Below are 27991 nucleotides of genomic sequence, written 5' to 3'. Positions count from 1 at the left end.
TGTAAAATAATCAAGTACATACTATATTTCATTCAAATACTGTTCTAATAGTGTTCGTTAATCCTTGATTACGATTCCTTTCCTGTAAAATACAACTGTTGAACAAAACGTTCAAGACTGAGTCAGTGTTCCTGTTCATGTTTCTTCTTCCAACTAGTCGTCCGGCGCGTCTAGACTGGCCTAGTGGGCTGTCATATTTTGGGGCCGAGGCGGTGCTATTTAGTTATTTTCCCCCATTTTGCCCCAATTTAGAGGGGAGCAGCAACTGAACCAATCAACATCGGTAGCAGTGCTATGTGGTAGCCAGGGGTGATCTAAAGTCATATCTGAATACAAATTTTATTTGAGTCTGTCTTTGAACGTTTGATTCTTGCAATGCCAATTACTGTATAGCAATATTATATAATATATTATATTATATTAGCAAAAAGCATGGCTAGAAGTTGTTTATGTTTACTTTAATGTGTTCCTGACTGCTAGTACAGTATTGTGTTGTTCTGGAAATGTGTGCATTTTAAATGTCATGTTCCCCTCATGTTGTGGGTATAGAACAGCAGAATTTTCAGAAAATATTTTTTCCAATTTTCATTGAATTTGTCTCCCTGCAATAATCCCAAAAAGAGAATTTCCTGCCTTTTTTCAGCCATGACTATTTCCTCGGGATTTGTCTTCTCTGGCACTCTTTTACTGGGGAGGAAGTCAGTATTGATAGGGTAAGTACTATTTGCCATTGTTCATTGTTTACAAGAGTTAAGTGAAACCTGTAGATTGGCGTGTTAACACTCTTTTCACACATTAGCCAATCACAATGGCCATTCGCCACCAACCTGCCTCCTCCTTTGGCGTTTTTCTCCTTTCTTCTTTTGAAGTTAATGTCAGTTAAAAAACAGTCATCTGTGCCAGCAGCTGGACTTAAGTTTGAAGCAGAAGTTTGTCAGCAACAAACTTTTTAATCACAAATTTACTGATCGCACATGAGCAAGTAGATGCAGAATGATAACATTTAGAGGTAGTCTGGAGCACTAGATATGATTTCATTGGTATCCGTTACTACAAGCTAATAGCTATTAGCTAACGTTGAGTCAAGCCACATGAAAACAAACACTTAAGACTACACATACGGTAATGAGAAGAGACAGAAGAGCCAGTGAAGCAGCTGTCAAGCTCGTGTCCACGAAAAAAAATTCTGGTGGTAGTCGCTAGCATGTAAACAGTTGCAAATAGAGAAATGAGATGAGCCCCTACATAGTCACCTGACATTTCATGGGTATATTTCACAAGGCAAGGACACCTTTGCATTCTCATTTTCTTTAATTGACACCATGTATTGCATCGAAGCATGGTTGCATGTTCAAACAGCTCTTTTAAAAAAGTACAAAGGAAACAACATTGTAAGAGTAAAGAAGAATTGATCCATACATCAATGGCCTTTTTTGTGTTGAGGTTCTATAGCCTAACTAGTCTGTCGATCTCAATCCAACAGCATTATTATTCTCATACATGTTCAAAACGATGTGATTAAGAGTTCATAAGACAAACCCAAATTATATATTTTTTAAAAAAAGATCAAACTAAAGAAACAGTATCACCCAGTGACAAGAACTGTGAATCAACCAATGACCTGCATATGTTTTTATCAAAAGAATTTGGCGAAATATAATTAACACATGCAAATTATATGCAACTGTAGTTCATTTATATACAAGATTTTTTTTAATCCATTATTGCAATAGTCTAATGACAACTAGGGCCTGATTTACTACTAACTTAACTACTAACTGGACACAACCAGGATTGTGTCTTGCTGCAGGAGAAAACATGCCAAAAATAATTAGTGCGACATATCGTCTATTCAGCAACACAACATTGGAGCTTTTGTATGATTGAAGAGCTGACTTCACAAGAAGGAGTCATGCCAAATCTCAATCGATCTAACGGACGATCATTTTTAGTAATTGGTACTGAACTCTCACAGGTCAGTTTTTCAGGTGTTCTCCCACAAGTTTTAAATGCAATGTTAATGTTTGGATTAGTGATGGGGAAAATGAAGCTTCATGAAGCACTTGCAATATTTTTGACTCCTCTAGATGGTTCTCTTGGTTTAAAGATAAAGGCTAGTGCAATGGAACTTGATTAAATTTCCACTGCATATTTTCACCAAAGGAGAGCCATCTAGAGGAGTCAAAAAATATCACAAGTGCTTCATGAAGCTACATTTTGTCCATCACTAGTTTGATTACTTGTGCGTACAATTTCTACACACTTGCGGTGAGTTAGATCAAACAAAGCACGAGCTTCCCGTAAATCATCATAGTGATTGCTTTTCTGTAACGCTGTAATGTGTTTCCACTGACACTTCCAATTCCATCACTTGGAATTTGGGATATTCGTAAAAGATAGCAATCTTAGCAAAAACAACGCACAAAATCTCTGATAGAAAACACACAATTCATCTTAGTAAATCAGGCCCTTAAGAGTTGCATTCAGTAAACCTAACTTCAACTGAATACCAGGGGAAATAAATGGTAACATCCTGAATATTAGACATCTAGATCTGCTGCCTATCAAAGTGCATAATGTTTGACTGACAAACAAGGCAATTAATTTTACATCTGCAACCCTTTTCAGTGTAGAAGAGTGGCAAACGTTCCTGCTTTGTTATATACTGTAGTGAATATATTAATATATAGTAACGTCATAGGTGACTGACTGCTAAATTCGGACTATATATTTTAAAGTTATATGCATCTTTCATCTGCAAACAGCATAGACATTTGAAATGGCATTTTTGATGTTTTACTGCACTGTTAGTTTAAAAAAAAAAATCCAGTTGAATGCTAATGTAGCAAAATAGAATCCTGGTATCTTCTCACTTTCGTACAGTGTTCAGTCATGGAGAGTGCTTTTTTTGAGTTTTGGGTGGTCTGGTCCTGCCATTGTTCGCTTATAGTCCACAAAATAAATGGCTGCAGCCCATTAAACTTTGATGGAACACCCCACACTTCATTTTCTTCCGTATAGTTTCTTGAAAAACTTTCAATGTATGTATTAAACGTTCAACCTGGTTCATGAGTTAGCAATTTTCAAATCAAAGCTGTTTCATGTCCTACAGCACAGCGTGGGATAAAAGACCACAAGATTGCTGCTAAATGTGTATCAGTCTTTCCCTACTTTTGGGAGAGCTTAACAGATATATCAAATCCAGGTCCAGAAGGTAAAAATCCTGCCACAGTTTGGCTTTAGCCACAGGTGCTTTTACTTTTTGAACCTTGATTTGCTAGTGCTGGACAAATGAAGCTTCATGAAACACTTGAGATATTTTTTTCCTCCTCTAGATGGCACTTTGTTTAAAGATGCAGTGAACATTTTATCCATCCCCATTGCACTAGCCTTTATATTTAAACCGAGAGCACCATCTAGAGGAGTGATTTTTTTTTTTTATTACAAGTGCTTCGTGAAGCTTCATTTTCCCACCACTAGGATTTGTCTCCTCTGGCGCTAAGTAAAAGTCAACATGTGTGGTGCTATTATGTTTGAATACAAAGACAATATAAAAGGTTGATTCTTGGACTGGAAAATGAAGCTTCATGAAGCACTTGCGATATTTTTTCCTCCTCTAGATGGCATTTTTTGTTTTAAAAATGTAGTGGAAATTGAATCCATTTGCATTGCACTAGCCTTTATATTTAAACCAAGCGCACCATCTAGAGGAGTAAAAAAGTGCTTTGCGAAGCTTCATGATGCTTCATTTTCCCACCACTACGATTTGTCTCCTCTGGAAGCTAAGTAAAAGTCAACATGTGTGGTGCTATTATGTTTGAATACAAAGACAATATAAAAGGTTGATCCTTGGACTGGAAAATGAAGCTTCATGAAGCATTTGCGATATTTTTTCCTCCTCTAGATGGCATTTTTTGGTTTAAAAATGTAGTGGAAATTGAATCCATTTGCATTGCACTAGCCTTTATATTTAAACCAAGCGCATCATCTAGAGGAGTAAAAAAGTACTTTGCGAAGCTTCATGATGCTTCATTTTCCCACCACTACGATTTGTCTCCTCTGGAAGCTAAGTAAAAGTCAACATGTGTGGTGCTATTATGTTTGAATACAAAGACAATAAAAGGTTGATCCTTGGACTGGAAATCAGGCTTTCATCAGATATAAATGGAACCGGGAGTCAATGATCACAGATAGGCCTCGACCCGTTCCCATGGTTGCATCTCCATAAAGAAGCCCTCATACAGGCCAAAGCTCTGATCCAGAGTCAGTGGAGTAGCCTGCACCTCCTCCTTGATCTCCTCCCAGGACACCACCTCCTCCGGCTGCTCCTGGAACAGCGAGGAGGCCTCTTCGAAATTTTGCAGCTGATTATGACACTCCAGGAGTTGATCTTGTCCATCCAGCTGCTGCGGATGCTGCGGTGGCAAAAGCAGCTCCGTCATGTTGAGGGCCGAGGCGACGCTCATGTCCAGATAGGCGTAGGACGACTGGGAGTGGTTCAGGTGCTGGCTCGTTCCCATGAGGTCCCCTGCGCCACACCAGTGGCCCAGCCCGGCCGACTGCTGCCTCCCTTGCATGGTAACCTCCATCTCGCAACCCAGCGAATTCAACGCCGTGTTGAGGTCCAAATCCTCAAAGGTGCTACAGTTCCCGCTCAGGACGTCGTCAAAAATGGACGTCAGGTCGAAATCCCCCCTCAGGATGTCTGCTTTTGGAGCCTCGGTCGCCAAAAGAGGGGACTCGGTCGCCCTTGTTGCCTTGCTGCTGTTCTTCCTTTTACTGCCGATATCCTTGCCGCTTTGGTAAGGGCAGCTATTGTGGCTACTTGGAACCAATTTGCTCTCTCTGTGAACACCCCCACTATTATTGTTGTAGCTGTTGGCAGACATCCTCCTGCGTTTGAAGATGCCATTGACAAACATGTCGGCATACTGAGGATCGATCTGCCAGAAGCCTCCTTTGCCAGGCTCGTCCTTCTGTCTGGGAACCTTCTTGAAACACTTGTTCAGGGACAGGTTGTGGCGGATCGAGTTCTGCGAAAAACAGAAGGAGCATTTGAGCTACAGTGGAAGAGTGCTGAGGTGTGACACAAACACCTCCTGAGACTTTTTCTCCCAAAGGAATCATATTTGACACAATCAGCACAGTGGTCACTTTTACTTTCTGGACCCGGATTTCCCTTTTCGGAGGTTTATCGTTAGTGCCTCAGTTCTATAGATAATTACTATCATTTGTTTATGCATTTACAGTGGAACCTCCATTTAACGGACATGAAACCAACGGACCCCAGATTCAACAGAAAGATGACTGTTTTCACTCCACTGAAAACACCTCATCTAAAGTAGCTGTTAGTCTGCCAACGTGGCGGCTATGCTAGCACTGGCGACGTTCCCATCAAATGCATGAAAATATAGTACGTGGCAGCCATGTTGGTAGGGGCGACTGTCCCATAAAAGGTCATGGAAAGCATGGACATTAGCAAAGGGGCGTTTCATATCTACATACACTGGGGGGAAAAAAGGGTGTATGGAATTTACTCATTTTTTTTATTTTTAAGGATTTAAAAAAAAAATAAAAAATTAAAATAAAAAAAAGGAATTTACTCAATTTTATTTCATCAAGCTGTTGCATGAAATAAAAACATCTGGATCCAGATCAATTTGAAGTAGATTGTACATTTATTTAAAAATCTCTATATATCTAGATCAAGATGATTTTATTGACCGATAAACAAGGCAATTCATATAAAAGAAAATTAGTTGAAATCCATAACAAATTAGCTTGTGCAGGCATCAATTTATAGAGCACATGTGTCAAGATCCGGTCCTTAAGAGCCTGAGTCCTGCATGTTTTCGAGGTTTTTTGATTCCAACACACCTGATTCAATGATCAAGATAATTATCATGCTCCTGCAGAGCTTGCTGATTATCTTAAATATGAGTCGGCTGTTTTGAACGTGGGAAACCTCTAAAACATGCAGGAATCAGGGCCTCGAGGATCGGACTTTGACACCACTGTTTTAGACCATGAAAATTGAACACCGTACTCCAAGGGTTACAAAAAAATAAAAAAAATAACCAGTTCATTAAAATGATCAATATCTGGATCCAGATATAATTTTTAAGAAAAATATATATCTACTTAAAAAAATATTTCTGGATCCAGATGATTTTATTGACTGACAAACAAGGCAATCTGTATAGAAGAAATTATCTTTTAAACCATGAAAATTTAACACCCTACTAAGTATATTCTGTAGAGTAAATTTGAGTGGCACAAAATAGACTCCGTTTTAGAGTAATATTTACACTTGAAAGAAAGTAAAAAGAATTGGGGAAAAGGTAAATAAAAGTCACTCAAGGGTGGAGGAACGAACTTAAGACCTTCAGCTTGGGAAATAGTCGATCTACTCCCTGAGCCACGCAGCTCTTGCTGTGTGTTAATATATCACCCATGTCAGCTGGAATCTTTCTAACTCCAGGAGACCAAAAACAATGTATTTGATCTGTTGGGGATAAGCAAACAGTAGGAGGGGCATAGCTAGGATTGTAGTGTGGCAGTCTCCCAAGATGAAGGTTGTGAGTTCGTTCCTCAACCCTTGAATGACTTTTATTTTTCATCCTTTCAATTCTTGATTTTACTCCCTGCTTGTCTAAATCTTAGCCTAGTCTAAAACTGTGTCTATTTGGTCCTTATCTAAACAGTCAAATTTACTCTAAATAGAGGACAAAATAAATAAATGAAACAGGTAATTAAAATCATCAATATGTGGATCCAGATATCGTTTTTAAGAAGACAACTACGTTAAAAAATATATCTGGATCCAGATGATTTAATTGATTGAACAAGGCAAAAGAAAGAAAAAATAGCTGAAATCCATAAGAAACTTTTTTGAACAGGTATTTACTTTTAAACCATGAAAATTAAACACCGCACCCCAAGAATGAAGTCATTACAATCATGAATAAAATCATCTGAGTACAGTAAGTAATAATACACTATACATCTACTTGAAAATGTATCTGGATCAAGATTGACGAAATAAAATTGAGTAAATGTAAAGCACCGTTTCTTCCAGTGAATCAGAACAATTTTCTAATGTATATTGGGTGTTTTAGTGCCACAAAAAAACTATTTGAAAATTGGCTCTAGTGGAGTCCGTTAAATTAGGGTTCTACTATACTTTGGTATGTGGGAAAGGAGAGCCACGGTCACTAATACACCTTTTCACCATTTATGGAACTCCATATAACGTAAACAGAGTGAGGTCACTCACGGGCGTTAATGTTAGCCACAGCTCACATCCGAGACACTTACATGTAGATTTCTGTGTCCAAATATGTTTACAATTATGTTTTAAATTAGCTTTTTATTTATTTGTATATGTTTTGCTCTTTGTGTTTGAAAGCAAATGCACCTAATGAGGCTTTCCCAGGAAGCTTGGTATTGTACTTTCAAAACATGATCATCTATCTATGCTTAGCTGATATCTCTCAGGAGCCCTCATTAGCAAACACACTCAAGTGCTTCCTCCGCCCCTCACTGATGACAAAAATGTAAGTCACAAATTGTGTCATTTCAAAAAGATTTTGCCCCCCAACACCCTCCTACAAGGATGGGGTGTCTGATGGTGACAGTAGAGTCAATTACTCTTCTTCCCTCGCTCACACACTCATTTATCTGACTCATCAATAATATATTATCTGTTCTCGGTTACCTGCCAGCTGGGTTCCGCGTGTCTGTAGTAGCAGAAATTCTCCGTGATCCAGTTGTAGATGGTGGACAGGGTCACTTTGGGCTGCTTGCTGGCCTCCATGGCCATGCAGATGAGCGAAGCGTACGAATACGGAGGTTTGACTTTTGGGTTTGTTTTGTAGTCGACCTCCGCCGGGGGGCTGGCTTGGATCGGGATGGACTGGTACGCGCAATTAGAGTAGCGCAGAGCCAAAGTAGAGTCGCTCCCGGAGGTGACCGGACTGCCCAGATAAAGAGGCATCCCGGTGGCGGCCGTGTCCCCTGCAGGGGGGCTGGAGGGGGAGTCGGTGCCCCCTCTGGGGAAGCGTTTGAGAAAAAGGTGCTGATGGGAGGAGGGGAAGGAGGAGGAGGAGGAAGAGCAGCCCTGTGCCGCGGCCCCGCTGGGGGGCCCCGGGTCCGCGCTCACGATGGAGAAATTCTGCAGCCAGTGGAGGCTGGTGAGGCTGTCATCAAGTGGGGGAGAGTCGGATGCGATGACCTGCTCGTCCGGGTACACCGGCAACCATTTCTCCTTAAACTTATTCGCATTGTCTGGGCTCGTCAGAACCGGCATCCTGGTTTCGTGCCGAATAATCAACAGATTGACATCTAAAGTTGCGTCTTATCCTGGAAGTGACATAAAGCACAATTAACACATAAATCAATAATCACATGATAGTCGTGCGTAAACCTAAATAAAGTCGCGTTTAAACGATTTAAAGATTCATCCAAATACTGGGCAATGTTACCTTTTCAGCTTTTATTTAGTAGATGCAGTGTGTGCACCTGTTGCAGCGCGTCCTGCCTCTTCAAGGACTCAAGTGGCGCATCGGGTCCGTGCGCAACAAGTGCATCGGGTGCAGGCGGAAACACTCGCTTGGCTCTCTCCCGCAGCGCATGTAGAACCAGAAAAAAAGAGGGGGAGAAGGATAAAAATCCACTTAGATCACTTCCATGTCGGCCCTGGTGAGCTTTGGAGTCAATACTGTTTAGCTGCTGCCGAGCCAAGACGTGAGATGCCGAGGAGGGAGTACAATAAGATGCACGGAGAACCCAGGCAAAGACGGCCCACCATTTCTCTGATTGGCTGCTTGGTCTTGCCCTTTCTCTCCTTCTCTCTGCCTCTTTTCAAATAGTCGATTTCCAGTTCACCTCCCTGCTTTTAAAGCCAGCGAAATTTGACCTGAGCGCCTCTTGCGCGCCACACAGCCCGCTTTAAGATACTTAAGCACGCGTAAGAATACAAAGAAAAATTGCAAACTCATTTTGGGCGTATAAGTTAGCCAGGTGTCCACATGCATGTGGTCTAATAGGGAATCACTTAATACTATTAAAAATATATATATACTTTTTTTTTCTTCATTTTTACTATATTGCGCAATAGCCGTTTTGATAAGTTAGCAATGACAAAAATGTTTTGCTAACATACTTGTAAAGGCATAATTACAATCAATACATGTATTCAAACACTCCTAGCCCAAAAATATAAAGCAATCAAATGAAAAACATCAAGTTTCTCCTTGTTTCTACGCCGCTGGCAAAATAATAATAAATAGTTCACCGCGTTACGTTCGTAAGATCGAAATTTCTTACGTCGGAAACAGCGTAAGATGAGGACCCCCTCTATACTCTATTGTACAGGAAACCTGAAACAGCATTATAATGAGCAAGGATCGTGTAGTGTAGTTAATGTAAAAAAATATTTACAGTGGTGAAAAAAAAGTTTTGAGTGAAACTTTATAACAATAGTATTATTGCCGTTTTATAGCTCAGATTTGCAAAATCACAACAATAACATCCTGCCAAATGAACACCCTTTTGCTGCACTGACATGTATATTATTATTATTTCTAAGCATATGATCACTGCACATATTTAAGCATTCAGACCTTTTTCTCTTTTGTATACCTTTAGTATATACAATATTTATTTCCTAGATTTTTTTTTAATGTTTATTCCTTTCGTGTATGAAAATCGAGAATAAAAACCCCTTCTATTTTATTCCATTTCATTCTTACGGCTGTGGCCTGGCTCGTTTGTCTGAATTTCCAGGAAACACTACCATCTAGTGGACATATGCCACATCACAAGCCCCACATACCCACTCATTGCACAGTATACGCACACCGTCACGTGATGATTTAAAAAAAAAAAAAACAGTAATAGGACATCATGCATTAAATAAATAAATAAATAAATAAGCTATTTTCTATTCTGGAAACCAGAATATGAACACATCTCATGAGGATTTAGAGCAGCAGGAGCTTGACAAACCTTTGCATTCACCCACTGCGCGTAGCGCGTCCATGCTTTGACACTCAAAGAATGTGCATACATGTGTATATATATGTCATGCCAGCTGTCGCATCCCGTCAAGGAAGCCTGATTTTAGCAGTGTTTCCGGGTTTGTTCAGCTCTGCTGTTAACAAAGGCCTTGCTTGGTGAGACATGCAAATGTTTGAACAGCTGCTCTTATTGTTGCCCGGTTTGCCACTGTCCTCTAGTCTACCAGGAAATGAGTAGTGAGAAAATATCCATACAGTACACAGCACATCTACATGTAATGGTTTGGATGCAGGTGCTTGATGAGGGCTCTTTACAACACTTGCAAATGGCAACATTGCCCTTTATTCATTAAAAGACACACACACACGCAGGTGAAAAATGTAATGTCATTATTTAATGACATTTATGCATCAATGATTTACTTGAAATGACCATACCGACATGGTGAACAATTAATTCCTGTTAGTGTTGCCTTCTGTAGTTTAGATAGATAAAGGATCGTTTACATTTCAGTAAAAATCTTTTCTATAATGTTATAGGATCTTTTTTGTTGTTGTTGTTTTAGTTTAGGAACAGAATTCCGGCGTTAACCAACCCTGTACGTATTATTTATTTATTTATTTAACACTCAATGCTGTTAAAGTGATAATATTCGTTTGACCGCCAGAGAGCGTCCTTTCCAAATCTTCAGTTTTATTGGCGTGAAAATACTTCCTACAAACCTGCCGTAAAGAACATTTAAAATGTAAAAAATGTGCAATCCTTATAATATGGGGTTGCTTTGTATTTCGCAATTTTGACGAAAATGCTATTTTTTAATCAAAATCTACACTTCTCTTAATATAATCCCTCAATACACACATTTGCACATCTGCAGTTTAACAAAGGAAGTAGTATTGCGGGAATTACGTAATCCTAATGCCGCTCCGTTACCGCATCCTGTTGTTCGTGTGTTTGACGTGTTAATGTCGTCTTGCACAAGTCACACGCGTGACTGATTTCCTGCGCTCATAATATATTTTTTTATTTAATTTCCTTCCAATTACTTACAGTATGTTATCCATCATTTAATTGTCTTGCCTTGTACGTCATCCAGCAGTTTTGTAGCAGTTTAGTTCAAGATAAATGCACATTTACCTGTACTAACTGCTGATATGTTGCATTTGCCGACAATAAAAATCTATTAGAGTAGAGAAGCAGTGAAGATGAGACAGTGTGCACGCACAAATAAACAGTCCACTCGGTAGGGATAGTGTAATACATACTAGTCGCTTTCTGCACGCATGGCTATCGGTTGTCCCTAAATTAACTCCGAGCGATGTAATTGGCGTTGGTGGATTTGTTTACCATATTTGGCAAGAGAGCGGCGCTGCAAGCGGCGGAATTGGACGAAAGCGGCCGTCATTCACAAAAGTCATCCTTCCTGGAGCTTTCCAAACAAAGCGGGTTCTCATGGGAATTGTAGTCCAAAACAAATCGTCGCTGATCTCCCTCGTGAAGCCATTTAGAGCCCCTATGTGGATTTTTTGCAGTCTGTGAGTTTCTGATTGAAACCCTGCTTTTTTTGTTGGATTTTTGGATTTATATATCACGAAGAATCCAAACACGGCGGTCATAAATGACTAAAAGACACGCGTGATCCGAGACGCATCTGTTTCCGCCTACATTTCCCACGCGCGTTGTACTTATTTGATTGGCTAACACGTGCTGTCAATGTTCCGAGGTCCCGCCCTCCACCGCTCCTACAGTAAATATTTGTGTTTGCCCAGCCGGCTGTAATGGTGGACGACTGAAGGGGAGGAAAACGGAATACAACTCGAGTGAAGAAAAGAGGAAAACGGTCGAAAGTCTGCTTTTGACTTAGGACACGGGCTTCGTCGAAAATGGATGAACTTAAACATCAAGTCATGATTAACCAGTTCGTCCTGACGGCGGGTTGTGCGGCAGACCAGGCGAAGCAGCTCCTGCAGGCGGCACATTGGCAGTTCGAGGTGAGGGGGGAAAAGAAAATGAAGTCGGCACGCGGCGTCTGTTTATGTTTGCTACATTCGGCTAGCTAGCGCCCGTGTGCTTCGCCAAACATTTGCATTTCAACAAACGCGCTTTAAAAGCGTTTCACTTCAACAATTGCGCGACATACATTCGTTTTGCACATTCTAGTCTAAAGATGTAGCAGTGTTTCGAAACACACTCACTAGCATATCCAATTAGACTTTACTCTAGATTATGTGTTATAATCCGACCTATGCTAGCGCTGTTCATGTGTGAGCATTTCCGCAATTAACGGCCACCGTTTTGTCGAAAAGCAAACCCGGACATGCATTTGTTTCGCCACATGCCTGTTCTATTGCGAAACAAGCCATGTTGGCCCCTGCTTCGCCATCCGTAAATAATTGTGTTGTTTTTTTTTTTTAAATCACAATAAATGACTCAAAATGTAATTTAACTTATGTTTTGTTTTGTTTTATAGACTGCCCTCAGTGCCTTTTTCCAAGAAACAAACATCCCATATGGCCATCATCATCATCAAATGGTGAGTTTGGGGAGAAAACAACTCTTTAAACTTTTAATTTGCATTTCTTTTTGGAGTTAAAACAATCACCGTAAGCAATGAATGGTGTCCTAGGTTGCATGAAGGGCGATAACGACACTCACGGGCTGGGAGGGCTGGTGTGTTACTAACAATAACAAAGCACATGTCGGCCATGTTGTGAGCTTCCAGAAATACTGTAAACACACACACACACACTCACTGGCGGCAGCCACGCTGACACACACAACGTGCAAGGAGGAAAAAAGAAGCAACTGCAAATGCATTTATGAAAAGAAAAAAAAATAATGAGAAAATTTGTTTTAATCCAGAGCGGAAAATACACCCTGTGTTTCCTGGAAGAGGGGCAGTGCCTTTCTCAATAGTCCCACTGTGCTTGTATTCATCTCATATGTTGGTGTCTACTCCCCCTCACATGACACATCAGCAACCTTCAAGAAGAGGGGGTAGACACATCATTGTGGGGTAAAAAAGAAGGTGTTGAGCTATATAAACACACGCTCACACTTTAAATGTTTTGAAAACTAAGACACATTCGTTTTGTGACCAGAGAAAACGACACAATCGCAAAATTCATTATAAAGCAGACTCTAAGTCAGTGTAAAGAAATGCTTGGAGCTCTGGTCGGCCATTTATCACATGAGTATCTTCTCCATGCTCATTATGAGTGTTTTCATTTTGTATTTTCTTTGTTTGTGGTGGGCGAGTGGTTAGCACTTCCGCCTCACACAGTGTCCAGCCTTCCTGTGTGGAGTTTTGTTCTCATCGTACTTAGAGAAGTTCAGGAACAGTTAATCAGCAACTATTTTGATAAATGATTAGTTTGGCGACCTTTAATTAAACCAAGTCATCAGAATTTCAGCCTCTCAACAGTAAATACGTTCTCAGGTTTCTCTAGTGCTCTATTAAAAATGACTAATTATCTTTGTTTAATCAAAATAAATATTTGCATATGTCTGCTTTTACTTTGGAAAATAACAATAAACTTTTTTACATATTTTCTGACATGTTTTAGACCAAACCAGCAAGTGAATCATAATAAATTTATGTTTATGTATTTCCTGTGCTGTCAATGTAAAATATTGTTCAGATTTTTTTTATGAGCTGGGTGATATGGCTGAAAAGTAATAATTAATATCAATAATTTCAGATTTTTTAAATTAATTAATTTTTTACCATTATTGCTCGTGAACGGCTTGAGTCGCCAGCAAGGAATCCTTACTTAATATCCTGTTACTTAAAAAAAAAAAAGTAAGTCTACTGTTCCATAATGAAGAACTTGAAACTCGAATATGAGATGTTATGAGGTTTCCTCATGGTAGATTATGTTGCTAGTATCAAATTTCATATAAAACCTCATGCCAAATGATTGCAAATTACAATAAACAAGTAAATTACAACTATTTTGAAATAGGAAGGTACTTGTCAATAATCTTGTTTAGTCATTTAATTGTTGCGGTTTGTTTACTAGTAGTGACGGGACAGTGTTTTGATTTTTATAGCCACTTTCTTATGGTTTTATAACCGAAAAAGTACCAGGCTCCTGCTTGTCATCCAGTCCCAATAAGAGTGTCATAATCCTCTTTTTAATCCGTAAAGTGCTTTTTTTGTTGCCATTCTTTAGTACAGCTCATTGCTGCAGACATTGGAGCACCGCCCTAATGTGTTTAGAGGCGTGTTCTTGCGTAATCACAAATTCTTGTTCTCTTTTTGTCTTATGCCAACATGCACGCCTTTCTCCTCCCATATGCTTTACATTCATGTATTTTGAGCTAGCATATTGTGTGCATGTGTGACTCACAACAGTTGTACAGTAGAGTGGCATGGTCAGCCTTCATGCGGTAATTCAGGCCACAATGTCAATTGCTATACAGATTAAATTCATTTCGCTTCATTGCTCTCAGTCTTAATTGTCCCTCACTTCAGTTTCACGCTAATATGAGTGGTATTAATGTATAAATATGGAACAGTGTCACCTTTAAATAAGAGCTTCACATTTATTTAGGAAATTTCTAAGGGGAATAATGTCTCAGTTGTTGCTATGGTAACTTTGCTTCACCTACTTAATGATCTTATAATTTTGGTGGACCAGCCAAAACATCTCTTGTTAGCGCTAGCGTCAGTGCTAATTACAGTTCAGTCATCTTCCTGCACACTAAATGACAGTGTCTAATAAAATACATACACTCATGTTACAACTTGGACGGAAAAAGGGTAGAACATTTTATACCACTTTTAGTGACCAAAATGATTATTTTTGGTCATAATATTGCTAAAAGAAACAACATAACGTTCTACAGATACAGAATTGCAATTATTTTTATTTTATTTTCTAAAATACCCCACAAAAAATCAGTCACATCAATCTGTTCTCTTATTGGTAGGGATAGACCGATTATCGGCGCTGATATTCAGCATTTTGACGAATATCGGCATCGGCCATTTTGAAGAATCATACGGCTGATAATAGATCCATTTAAAAAAGTGTTCAGGGGAAAAAAAACAGGGAACTAATAATTTAAGTTTTCATAGATGCTTCTGACACTGGGAACCCTCTGCACCTTCTGTCTTTGTTTGAAATTAAAACTAGATAAGTAAAAATTTAATATTTCAGTTATTTTTACATTTTAAAAAACTTTTACTGTAGCAAAAATTAGGAAGCTATTTAAGTATTTATTTCACTTCGCCCCTGGAAGATTCCTGAACTTTTTGTTAGATTCGTAAAACAAAGATGTCTATTGACTAAAATTAATTTTTTAAACTCCAATATTTTACGAACCACAAACGTTGTTCAATAAATATATGCTTAAAATAAATAACTAAATAATATCTGGAGTTTGTATCTTTAAAAAATGTTATGCCAATATTTTCCCTTTTGGTGAAAATGAATATCGGCTCCAAATATTGGTTATCGGTGTCTTTGACTACTAATAATCAATATCGGTCTATCTCTACTTTTTTGGTCGCAAGAATGTTAACAGGGATGTTAGCTGTATTGTCTAGAAAGTAGGACTGTGCGAGTGCAGAAGCGAATTGGCCGCTAAAAACTAAATACGGCATTCAAGATAATTCTAATGTATTGTAAGTGGCGATGCTTATTAGTAAACCATTTCATCCCTAGAATGAGACAAAATAGCTGACCTGTTTTGTTTTTTAATTAAAGAGAATAAAACACTGTGGCTCTGAATGTTCTCAACGCCTGTTTCCATGTCAGTGTTGGGAGTTGTGAATGTCGTCATGTTTTTCTTTTACAGAATGCAAACTATTTGGCACTGCTGCACTTCCAAAATCAGCCTCAGGCTATCAGCCAGAATTCCCAACCATCAGTGAACCTACTAATTGGTTGCTTTGCCCATCTGTACTTGTTAGCCACTAAAAAATGCCAAGTAATGCTCACTTTATTTTTCCTGTCCGTTTTGACAGTGCATGTGAGCTTGTCAATAACTGGTTGCTTGCATGTCACATATCATATTCAACATGTGGTGAATGAAGTGTGTTTATGAAAACTGTAATCAAACTTTTTCTTAATAATGAAGGATCTCTTAATTATACAGTTACTAGTTAAATAGTAGGTAACAAACTTGTACCTTTTTTGAGACTGAAATTGGTTTCCTTGCCTAGAACCCATTAGCCTGATGCTAATGCTAAGACAACATTATGGTCGGGGAGGCGTTTTTAGCGGCGCAATTACATTGTAGTCAATGGACTTCGCGCAATGGCGCGATGGCATGCCGGGCGGCGCGTTTGGGTCGTTTCCGGCGACCATTTTGCTACTTCGGCCATTTCGCCAACGTTGGTTGAATTTAACTTTTGACACCATCGCGTCAGTGACAGTCAATCGGTGTCGATAGTCCATGTCACCAAATACGTCACAGACAAAACACAGGAAGCGGTTGCAGAACATGTAGCATAGCAATGGAGGATACCTTGATCGTCGCAGTTTTCAGACTGTACGACATGGCGAGTTACGTGTATGTGTCATTTATTTTCTGCGTTTCGGGTTTCGGCTAAGCATTTCTCATTTTCGGTGCATCCCCAATTCTAACCATGGCAACCAAGCATGTCTGGTGTGGGCTGTCCCAGAAGTTAGAATAGCCTTCACATTGCGTTGCACCCGTGTGCCTTGTATTGACAAATAGTCACCTAAGATTAGTTGGCACACACACCAGAACAAGTAGTGCCATGAATGCCAAAGGATTTAGCCTGCTAAATCTCTTGCCATCACTTCCTTTTTCCTGCCTGTGTGACTGCGTGTGCTTGGGCACGCCATGTAAAAGAGCTGCCATCAACTGCACAGACTTGCGGTGAAGAATGTTTGTTTTTCCTTATATGTGTGTCACTTTTGAGTGTGTTACACAAACCCACATGTGGGACAGTTCTTCAACGGTTATCTGTTTTTGGATTGTAGGATTGACATCAGGGTATGTTGACGGACGGTTCATACTTGGCGCTTTGTGTCCTCGCTTTGTTTTGCTCCATTACTCACATACTGCGCCCACAGAATCTAACAATACTCACACCTTTAGCGTTTTTTATGCGGGAATGCTACACTCTTTTCATTCCATATACTCCTCTTTCCTTCGTTATGGCACGGACATGAAAAATCAAATGTTAGGCAATGACGTACAGTAAATTATATAGCCACATTTCCGATGGTCTGCGAGGACACGAAGGTGTGATTTGTGATTGGACAAGGGAAGGTTGTAGTTTAGAGATCTGTGGGCTGACAGTCACGGAGAATGCAGTACTAGTTTAAAGTTTTGGTCTGATTACGGCTGACTGTAATTCTTTTTTTGTATTAAAGAATTTGTTGAGAGCTCCGTGCTTATGTTTCCTTTGTCCAAGATAAGGCAGTACTAAGGGAAAGGGAGCCAAGCAGGTGTTGAAGTGGCTACTGTGGTTGACCTGCTTGTAGCCAGTGCAGTGGTTTCCCCCAATGGTTTATTAGGCCGGCGGGCCGCCAGGCTTTTCTTACACACCCGCTAGGCTAAGCGACGCGTTCATACAGAATCCGCATCACAGCAGACGTTGCACCGATCTGTCGATCTCCCTCTCCATTCTATCCTCACTTCTAGCAAGACCCTAAGATACTTGAACTCCTCTACTTGGGGCGGGGTCTCATCCCCGACCCGCAGAGGGCACTCCACCCTTTACCGACTAAGGGCCATGGTCTCAGATTTGGAGGTGCCGATTTAATTGATTTAATTATTAGTTGACTGAAAGTGTCCCAGGACTCTTTATTGGAGTTGTCTGGTGATGCCCAATAGTGACAATTTCATCTGTAATCTTCTGATGGACAATCCAAAGCATCTCGTCGGCTGTTCAGAGGGAAAAACAATTGTTCTTCCCAGAGCTATCACACCATCATCACTGTTTCCATGATTACATGTTTTCCCCGTACAGCCTCAATGAACATAGTGAATCCTCATGTGACCAGAAATAAGGAAGTGGCCCAGCTGGATGACTTCCACAGCTGTCCGGGAACATGTGACCCCTATCATCATGTGACTCAGCCCAGAAACGAACACAGTGACAAAGCTTGCTTTAATCCTGCCACAGTTATGGCTGTTAAAGAAAATGTGGCGAGGGCCTCATGTGGTTTCCTGCTATTACAGTCAGGACTAGGGTGGTCGATAAATGAGGTTGTGATAATGTACGCTGTTTTAATGGGTCAAAGAAAAAAGGCAACTGTCATCTCCACTCTAAACAATAGAAACACACCATACAATGCTGACAAAATACATATCTGCTACATATGAAATCATCCTCAGTTGTATTCCGTTAGATAACACAGCCTCCTCATACAAATGAGTACCCGCATACTGTGTCATAAATGCCAGGAACAAATAGTGTTTCAGTGACCCCCGACTTTATTGTGCCGTAATTGCCGGTTATCACCGCCATCACGCACAAGGTGGATTCAGCACGTTTTTATTAAGGTCAATGTGCAGATTATGTACAGCGACAAAGCAAGCCTGATTCAGGTGTCGAGGTTTGAGTAAAATGCCCAAAATGTGGTCTTGGCAGCAGGATGTGCCAACAACCTCCACCTTTTTCATCTAAACTTCTTATCTTGGAGAGTGACTAGACTTGGACCTGGTACTGCGCCCATGCGGACGCTGGCAGATGTAATCTGCCATTCATAAATCATGACGGGACCGCATCGACTGTCTGCTCTCATTTTTTGTCTGTCGGAAACACCTTCCGTCTGTCGTCACTCGCTGAGGCGTAAGGGAGCAAATATAAAGGAGTCTGTTTGCGCCAACACGTCTGGCTATGTGGACTAATAGCGTGCCAATGTCAGGTATTTGGCCAGAATCTAAGGCCCGCTTTGTACGTCTGCCATAACAGACGTTATTGCAGACAATAGCGTAGAATGAGGTGATACTCCAATATTTAATGCATTGTTTTACGTGATTTGATTGACTATGATAATCCGAGGGGTGTGACGTAGTGCGAGGCTGTGCGTTGTACATCCATGCCAGGCAGTTGGCCACATCTGAAGTCACTAGCTAGGGCAGCGCTCCGCTTGTTCCAGCATGTTACCCTGCACGTTTCCTGGAGCACCGCTTCCCAGAACCCTAACCACCGGCACAAAGGCTTTTAAAAGCACACATCTTGGTGGAAAGATTTTGTGCTTCAAATTCACTCCTTTAAGTCCCTAGCTGCGGTCGTGCCCGGCCAATTGCGTCAAACCCTGAAGGAGCTCATCTTTTGCAACAAAACTGTCTTGTCACATTGGCCTGTTTCTCGGGTTAGACGGTAGCTAGCTGAGATCTAATCTTACTATTCTTGTGCTGTCACCTTCACAAGCTTAGTTCATCCTTTTCCTGCTTTGCCGGATCACGTTTGTCACCCCTAAGCCGTTTTGGTCTGACTGGTGTATATTCAAGTTTGCGGAGTGAAGCAAAAGACCAATTGCTTCTCGACCCGTTTGGATACGAACAAATAGGGCTTCTCTTGGCAATCTGAACCGGAGTGTTTTTCCTTGCAGCTGCTCTCCCCCGTGATGACCTTTGGCCCAGTTTCCTTAGCCGGTCTTTTACCAAGCCAAACTATTTTGCTACATATGAGTGGGCCTTGGCATGTATTGTTAGCATGCTTGCCATTGTAGTGCGTAGTAGCGAGTGCGAAAAATGCTCCGTTTAGTCCCAGTTCTCCTATCATCTTCCTGTTGCGGCCTCCCAAATGCCTTTCCGTCTTCCTCATGTTGTTTCACTGTACATTTGACGTAAGCATACAAAAACATGAGGTGGACTGACTGGCTAATGATCAACTGTGCAATTGTATGTCTGTGAGAGGGATTTCAGCTGCTTGGAGCTGAGGTGGAAGGAGTGAAAGGGGTTGGGGGTGGTAAAGTAGAGGGGACGGTCAATTTGAGTTGACTCAAACATTTAGCAGCACCTGTTGGAAATTAATATCCAGGAACTCGTTTACATTTAAGTCACACAATGGCTTTATAAAAGTGCCGGTCTGCTTTTGGCGACTCGGTTTGTGTAGAATTTGTCGCTGACCAGCACCAAACCTCCATTAAGTGAAAAATAATGGCTTGATTCTTTTCATGTTTTTGCATTTCTTTTGGGGAAAAAATATGCCAAGCTTTTGAATTAAAATATTAAAATATCCCGTCTCGTCTTTTATTAGTTAAATTGTCTACCAGTGGCATGTGTCTATGAAAAAGGAAATTTGGTTTGATCATATGTTTTAAAATAACTTTTTTTTCTGTGCCAAATATCAGAACTTGAATTGGCCTTAAAAAAAAACAGTCAGGCTTAGTCATTAAAGTTGTTACTCAGTTACACTTTCCTCTCTCGCAGACACACACAAACAGAAAAATTCTGGACATGTCTGGACCAAAAAACAAGAAGTGTTTTTTTTTTATATATAAACGTCTATAAGTTTAGAGTTTTTTTGTTTATTTAAAAAAAAAAATCTGGGGGGTAAAAGAAAATGTGTTGTCATGGGACCACAGTGATATTTTTCCTCCGAGGCTATGTACTAGTGTATGTATAAGATACTGTAAATACTCATTTATGGAGGTAATAGATTTAATGTTTATCAAGCTTAAATTAAAAAAAAATACTATATGTTGCTCTATGTCAACACTTTCAATTTGTCTTATTTGAAGTAGCCTGGGTAAACCTTGTGATATAATGCATATAGCGATACGATACATATGATACACGTATCCCGATACATAGCCTTCAAGGTCATATGTATCCTGATATGTTGCGTGACTTTACATACATTTTTCACTAATCATATGTATACATAAATTATATTTTTATTACGCTGGACAGCAAAAAAAAATTCCTTTTCGAATCTTACCAGCCCTTCCGGTTTACCTTTCTTTTTTTTTTTTGCACACCCCTAGCCTTAGTCTGGTATGGTTTGGCTAGCTGTCATTGGACACAGGACGAGACCACATATTCAACGCATCAACAATCTTCATTATGAAACCAGCATCTTGTACTGTGGCTGTATTTTATTTAATTTTAAAAGTTTAACAGCAGTTTTGTTTCAATGTAAGTATTGTGTGTTGTTTGGGAAGATAACTAGTAGAGCCTGAAATAATTTTACCAGCGGTTAAGTTCTGAAATCCATTATGTCTTACTTCAACATGTAAAACCTCAGGTACAACCTTGACTCAATCATATTCTACATAGTCAGCGGGAAAAATCCTGAAAGTATGACTGTACTGACTGACATGAATTCTAGGTCAATTGGATTACCAAAATGACTTCTATTTGCTAAATGCCAGAATAATGACAGAATGCATGACTTTCTTGAAAGTCAGAAGTTACACACATTTCAATAGTATTTGTACTATTGCCCGTATGATTTGGGTCAAACGTTTTAGATATCCTTTCACAAGCTTCTCACAATAGTTGTCTGGAGTGTAGACCCATTTGTCCTGGCAGAACTGGTGAAACTGAGACAAGTTTGTAGGGTAAAATATGATTGGCTGCTTGCAGAGTTGAGTTAACGAGCCACCTCGTTGAAGATGGTTGCCTTAGCTTTTTTTTAGAGAGAGGGAGCAAGACGATGCCTTTTTGCTTTGTTGATTTAAAAAATAAAAAATGTTGGTGCCAGCGGGTACTATTTAGCCCAAGGACAACATGAATAGCCCACGTGCCTGTTTTAAAAATAGCTCACCAGTGATGGGATTTAATTAAAATAGAAGAATGTTAACATTTATGTAAACTTTTAACTAAAAACAATTAAATAATTCAAATTATTCTGGCATTTAGTAAATAATTGTGTTAGCGTAATTGTAATTGACTGAACATAAGAGTTCAGTCTGATTTCGTGTCAAACAGTGAGGGGATAAATAGCATGAGTCTTTTTTTTTTATATATATAGTGTATTTAAACTTTTGGTTTCAATTGTAGCGTGTTTACATACTAGAGCAATGGGAAATGACAAATGAGCAGATTGCAATTCATGTATTGCGAAATACAGCCAACCATTCCCATGCTAAATGGATTAAAACAGCCAGAGAGTCTGCTAAGAGGCAAATGGGAGCTTGCCCAGTGGTGTAGCATCACAGAGGATAGCATAACATAGCATGTAAAATGAGAGGGGAACAACTCTCCTCTCTGACCTACTATTGCTTCAAAGGCATGCAGAACATAATATAACACTATCAGTGTTGATCGAATTCCATACAATTCAGTTTCCATTCCTTGCTACAATCATGAGTAAACAACTGAACAGTACACAACTGAAGTGACCTTTATGGTACAAATGGAGCACTGTTTTTACATAGCACATGGAAACATTTTGAGTATTCATAATCACAACCTCAATCCCCTGACAAATAGTTGTATAGTCACATGTTGTTAGCAATTCAAAATAATATAGATCATTTTGACCGTTTTGGAACGTTGCAATTTCTCAGTAAACTAGAATCATCTTTTAAAATGATTCAAATGTTGTTTTCCGTGCCGATACCGATGCCTATTATTGGTAGTCAAGGGGGCCGATGACCGATATTTGGAGCCAATATTCATTTTGAGTAAAGGGCGGGGGAGAGATTGGCGTAAAAAAAAAATATATATATACATATATATGTATACATATACATATATATTCAAATGCCAATGTTGACTGTGTTGTATCGGCTTAAAGCATATTTGTTGAACAATTTTTTTTCAAAATGTCGATTTTTTTTTTATATCTCAGACAAAATCTTTTTAAATTTATAGCAAATTGTTCGGGGAGTTCCTAAAGTTATCAGTACGTCTTAAAAAGCTAAATTAAACAAATGAATACCTTAGCCCTCTAGAGTTTTCTACAGTAAATATTGTTTACAAATATCTGAAATATTAAACTTTCACAAGTTTCACTTATCAGTCTTCAGATAAAAAAAAAAGACCAATATCGATATTTGTCAAAATACTAAATATCGGCACCCTTTAACTAGTGTTGTTCCGATACCTTTTTTGGCCCCCGATACCGATTTCCGATACCCTGTTTTGCAGTATTGGCCGATGCCGAATTACCGATACCATACAGATACCTAGGGTATTTTTTTTTGTCATTGCTTCCAATAGGATATCTTGGCTTTGCATGCAGTGAACACGTCACACATCAGTGAATTCCGTACACAAGCAAGACACAAGATGCTGCATCCAAAGTCCTATATTAGCCTCGTAAATAATGGTATGGCCTGAACAACACTACATTTAACAAAGAATAAAAAAAATAATGTTTTATTGTACCGGGCAGTTGTAATCGGCTGAAGCTGGCATTGTTCTACTGTAGATAAATGGCAATTATAGTTAACCTACAACGGTAACCGCGCATAATGATACTATTGTTATTGTTCGCAGTTGTGTTGACACTAGGATGGCGAATATAAAGATTATGAGCAAAGCCTCGGATCCAACATCTTCGACAAAACCTACCATAAAGGCACACCAATGCTTTCGTAACCAAACCAACTAGCATATTTTCCTCCATTTTAGTTCCTGTAGGACTAATATGGTAATTGTCCAACACTTTTCAATGTCATGTCAATCCAAATCCCACCATGAGGACAGACGCTTTTATGTCAAGGATACTTTTTCACTTTTTCCCTACCCTCAAAGTTCATCATTCCTTTCCAAGTCGTCTTCTGGTCAGCCTCAAACAAAAAGCTCAATGTGTAAACTGCAGTGTGTGGTCTCGGCATGTGTTCGCCGAACAACGCAAGTGCATGCGTCTATGGATGAGTCAGAGGTCTCGGCAGACAACCCGAGAAGACAGGTGTCAGGTTTTTTCCTCATTTTCAATTCAAGGACATAGAAGGCCTCATCATCAAGTCACCCACAGGAATACCGTTGACAAATTTGGAAGCTAAACAAATCCAGTTATTAGCCCGCCACTGTTGTGCACTCACAAAAAAGCAGTAGAGGTCACAAGTACTTGGTGTGGTGTCGCTTTACCGCAGGAAACGGCCTCAAAGACATGAGCCAGCACTTCCTGTCAGGAGTGCGCCGCGGACATGCTCACCTTACATAACAGCATGGCAAAGGAAGAACCTATGGAGCGGTCGAACCCAGCCAAGCGCGACCCCGAGAATGTTAAGCAGCAGCACTTTTAGGGGGCACACTGGTTCCGTTTCACACACATACCCCTTCCCCGGGAGGAATGTTTTTCTCCTGTTGTTTTTCAGACCACTGTTTGGACTCTTGAGGTCATATGCGTGGATATCTCGATGACCGTGTTGGAAGCTACATTTGTTTGTTTTTTCGCTGAAATGATTTCATGAAAATGAAAACACATTCTGCTGTTAGTGTGTTGTATGGCACGCGGGAGATGTGACAAATGAAGCTAAGTTTGTGACTAAGCTAAGTTTATGGCTAAGCTAAGTTTATGGCTAAGCTAAGTGTATGATTTCCCCTGTAAACAGGCATAGATTCCGACCCACCTTCATTCTACATTAAGGACAGTAGAAAATGGATGGCCGATTTAGCTACACATGTTAGCCAACAGTGTGGAGTCCCTCAGGTGAAAGTTGAGCGTTCAAACCCTTGACCTATAGCCTCCTGGCTAAATGTGACCCCACCTTTGCCTTCCGCCGGAATACAGCGGTTTGTTGTTTTCCTTGTCACAAGCGACTTGAAGGAGGAAGCTGTGTGCGTGTTTGTATGCGGAGGAAGCGGGCGAAAGGCACAAAACATTGAGCCTGCTAGGTTCGAGTCCGCTCGGTTGCTGTGTGTGAGTGTGTGCGCTTTGGGTGTGTTGCCTGGCAGCACAACAGCAAGCCTGCTGGCACACACAAAAAAAAAAATATTTTGGCGGTTATTCATAGTGAGGGAAAAAGAAAGAACCTTGCTCTTCATGGAGAACATGAGTGTCAAGATAAGATATTTAGCTTTAACATGCTATAGCACACACTTGAGATACGAGCGCTGTATGTTGGCCGGGAACTCAATTCAACTCACTTCTCAATAAGCAGCAGTTTGGCAAATCTTGAACAACAAGAGTTTACTGTCAAACAAGATAGCTCTGCTTTAGTGAAGTCCGCTTATCTTAATGCTAACAAAGGAAAAAGCTAAATATAAATGTCATGCTACAGTTAGCATTGATAGTTGCGGTTTTAGGAGTGAGACAGATGATATAGCAATGCTCACAGACATGTAATCTTTTTACAACATCCTACTGAGTCATCTACAGTGGCTGTAGTAGAAGTATTCTTCTTCTTCGTTTCTGTCTGTATGAATGAATGTGTTATACTGCCTCCTACTGGTCAAGGCAGGCATACTAGAAGGAGCGGCACAATGAATAATCATGTGAAGAGTGAGATTTTTTTTCCTTGACTACAAAAACGGTCAGCAGGTGGCATCAGAGTATAAGAGATCAACCAGGGCCATGTTGCAAAAAGCTCTTTCCCCACAGATTTGTGAATAATTATGAAACCTGGCTATATTCTAATGCTAATTGCTGCAAAACGGAAACAGATAGAACTATACATTTTTTTCTGATAAAATAAACAAATCTTTCTTTTGATAGGTTCCATGTTTTATATTACAACACAATATTCTGTGGGCCTTGCAAAATCCAGTAAACCAGCTGGGAGTGAAGGGGGTTGCTTCAGTGAAAATGTCTGGGAGTGAATGAGTTAATTTTTAATAATTTAGGTGGTACTGGTAGGTCTGAACAATTTTCAAAAATAATTAAATTGCGATCACACCCCCAAATATTACGATTTAATATACACTTATTTATTTTTCCAAAAATAATCCCAATGGTGTCACTTGGAACCAGCCTCAGAGAAACAGGATAAAAAGGGCTGAACACCGTCAACGTCAAAATATCGACTTCCTGTTTTGGAAAAGCAATAATGGTTGGTTTTCCTTCCTTGCCCTCAGATGTGCACACCAGCCAACACACCAGCGACACCCCCCAACTTCCCGGACGCACTGACCATGTTCTCCCGGCTCAAGGCGTCCGAGAGCTTCAACAGCGGCAGCTTCAACAGCGGCAGCTTCAACAGCGGCAGCCCCATGGCGGCGTCGGCGGCCACCTCGCCCCCGCCCCATCAAGCGGGCGGTTGGGGGATGCCGCCCAACGTGCCCAACGTGCCGCCACCCCCGCAGGGACTCTGGACTCAGGGGCAACCCCCCGCACAGCCCTGCCCCGCCTGGCCCACGGGCGTCAACCCCCACGCCGGCACCGAGCAAAAGGCCAGCGTAGCGATGGAGGCGGAGAGATGAATGGCCACGCCCCCACGCCCGCCCCAGCCCACTCCGAGAGGCGGGGAGTTTGTCTTTTTTCAACAACAACAAAATTAATCGTGGCAAGACGGATGGATGGAAGGACGTGGAAAGGTGTAAACCAAGAAAAACTTTGGCTGAACAATTTCAAGAAGAGGAGAAAACCAATGCAAATAAGAAAGTAGAAAAAAAATCAAGATACGCACACATAGTAATAAGAGAGTATGTGAAATCTTAGTTTTTTTCTTACATAAATGACAAGAGAAATATTTGAATTTGAAAAAAAAATTTAAACGTCATGCCCAAGGATTCTATGTGATGTTCAAGGACATTCAAGGCAGCAAATTTTGTAGTTTTTTGTTCGGCCCCTCACTTTTTATTAGCCAGTGTGATTTTTTTTTTCTCTCCCCTCACTGGTCTTGTTGTGTTTCTGCAACTGTCTGTGCTGCATGACGAGAGAGGAACTTGCGATGCAGTGTCTAAAGTGACTGAAGCATCACGCACGTGTGCGTGCGTGCGCAACGCATATGCGGAAATCTATATAAATGTCTATGTAAAACACACACGCGTTCGAGGAAACACCTCCATTTTGTCATCCCCATCGTCAAAGCGAGATTTCTTCTTACCTCACCCGGTGGTCACCTGACTTTTTTTTTTTTGCCAATCAGGGATTCTTCTTAAACCAACCGTTTGCGCTGACGACACACGACATGTTCGTAACTTTTTTTCTGAAATGCAGAAGCCACTTTTGGTTCATGCTAGTTTATCCGCAAACAACATCTTATTTTTCAAACAAAGTCTACAACTGTATACTTTTGAGATTATGGGTTGTACAAGGAGAAATAAAATAAAAAAAACCTCACTAGTGGTTTAATATAATATTGTTTGTAATGATGATAGTTTATTATCTTGGAAGGCGGTTGTGCTAAAGCAGCTAAACTGGCTCTAGATGGGGGGGTGTAACGTAACTACTCCATTTTTTTTTTTTACACTTTGGAAAAAAGGTGCATGATTTTGTCAAGAACATTTTTTATAGCTAAAATTACACGAGCTTTCCAAAGCTAATAACGACAACTAATTTGAGTCGCATCATCTCAGATAGAGGAAAAACATCCTGGCAGGTTGTTGGATATGAAAGCAAATTAGGGCCACACTAAAAAGATGGAAAATTATTCTAGAGTAAAAAAAAAAAAAAAAAGTAATAAGATTCTGAAAATTCAGTTTAAAAAGGCGAGAATGAAGGCTAAAAAGTGAGAGAGAGAAAAAGCTAAAAAGACAATTTTACGTAACCGTTCAAGGATTTTCCGTAATATTTCAAGTGACATTTTCATAATTTTCTTAAAAAATAAAATATGACTTACTTTTCTTATTCTCGCTATACAGTGACTTTTTTCTCTTAATACAACTTCACGCTTGCGCTACGTTCGGAATGTTTCACTTTTTTGTTTTTTTGTATTAAGAAATTCTCACTAAAAAAAAAATCTTAAATTTATGACCGTTTTTCTCCAATTCTCCAGAGTTGTACAATAAGAAAAAAAGTTGTAGGATTATGAAAATTACGTTAAAAAAAGGCCTAAAAAGCCTAGTTGAGAAAAAGACAATTTTATGTAAAAATTCAAGGATTTCACGTAGACTATAAAAAGTGACATTTTCGTAACGACTTCATTTTCTTATACTTACTACACTGCGATTTTTTTTTTCTAGTAATACAACTTCA

At 40.0% G+C, this 27991-nt stretch overlaps 2 protein-coding genes across 4 annotated transcripts in view; one reads left to right on the top strand and one right to left on the bottom strand.

Annotated features, from left to right (window-relative positions):
* Nucleotides 1-1292: 1292 nt before the first annotated feature.
* foxj1b (forkhead box J1b) overlaps nt 1293-27991 on the bottom strand; it is a 36915-nt gene continuing 10216 nt past the window's right edge. The window contains exons 3-5 of one of the 3 annotated variants that reach the window (XM_077549807.1): nt 8484-8619; nt 7718-8361; nt 1293-5033 (exon numbers count right to left, since the gene is read on the bottom strand). In XM_077549807.1, the coding sequence (XP_077405933.1) occupies nt 4185-5033; nt 7718-8308 (1440 nt within the window). In that variant the 5' untranslated portion in view covers nt 8309-8361; nt 8484-8619 and the 3' untranslated portion in view covers nt 1293-4184. Of the gene's footprint in view, nt 5034-7717; nt 8362-8483; nt 12006-27991 lie in introns of those variants that run through there. The other 2 variants (XM_077549808.1, XM_077549806.1) reach the window with 2 other exon arrangements.
* ubald1a (UBA-like domain containing 1a) overlaps nt 11738-27991 on the top strand; it is a 16954-nt gene continuing 700 nt past the window's right edge. Inside the window, exons 1-3 of the mRNA XM_077549809.1 lie at nt 11738-12011; nt 12491-12553; nt 25930-27991. The exon at nt 25930-27991 is cut by the window's right edge and continues 700 nt beyond it. Coding sequence (XP_077405935.1) covers nt 11904-12011; nt 12491-12553; nt 25930-26274 — 516 coding nt within the window. The 5' untranslated portion in view covers nt 11738-11903 and the 3' untranslated portion in view covers nt 26275-27991. The remainder of the gene's footprint in view (nt 12012-12490; nt 12554-25929) is intronic.

The sequence above is a fragment of the Vanacampus margaritifer genome, chromosome 18 (assembly GCF_051991255.1).
Source record: "Vanacampus margaritifer isolate UIUO_Vmar chromosome 18, RoL_Vmar_1.0, whole genome shotgun sequence".
NCBI classification, from domain to species: Eukaryota; Metazoa; Chordata; class Actinopteri; order Syngnathiformes; family Syngnathidae; genus Vanacampus; species Vanacampus margaritifer.
Note: the sequence above shows the minus strand (reverse complement) of the source record. Positions and strands in the feature narration are given on the sequence as shown.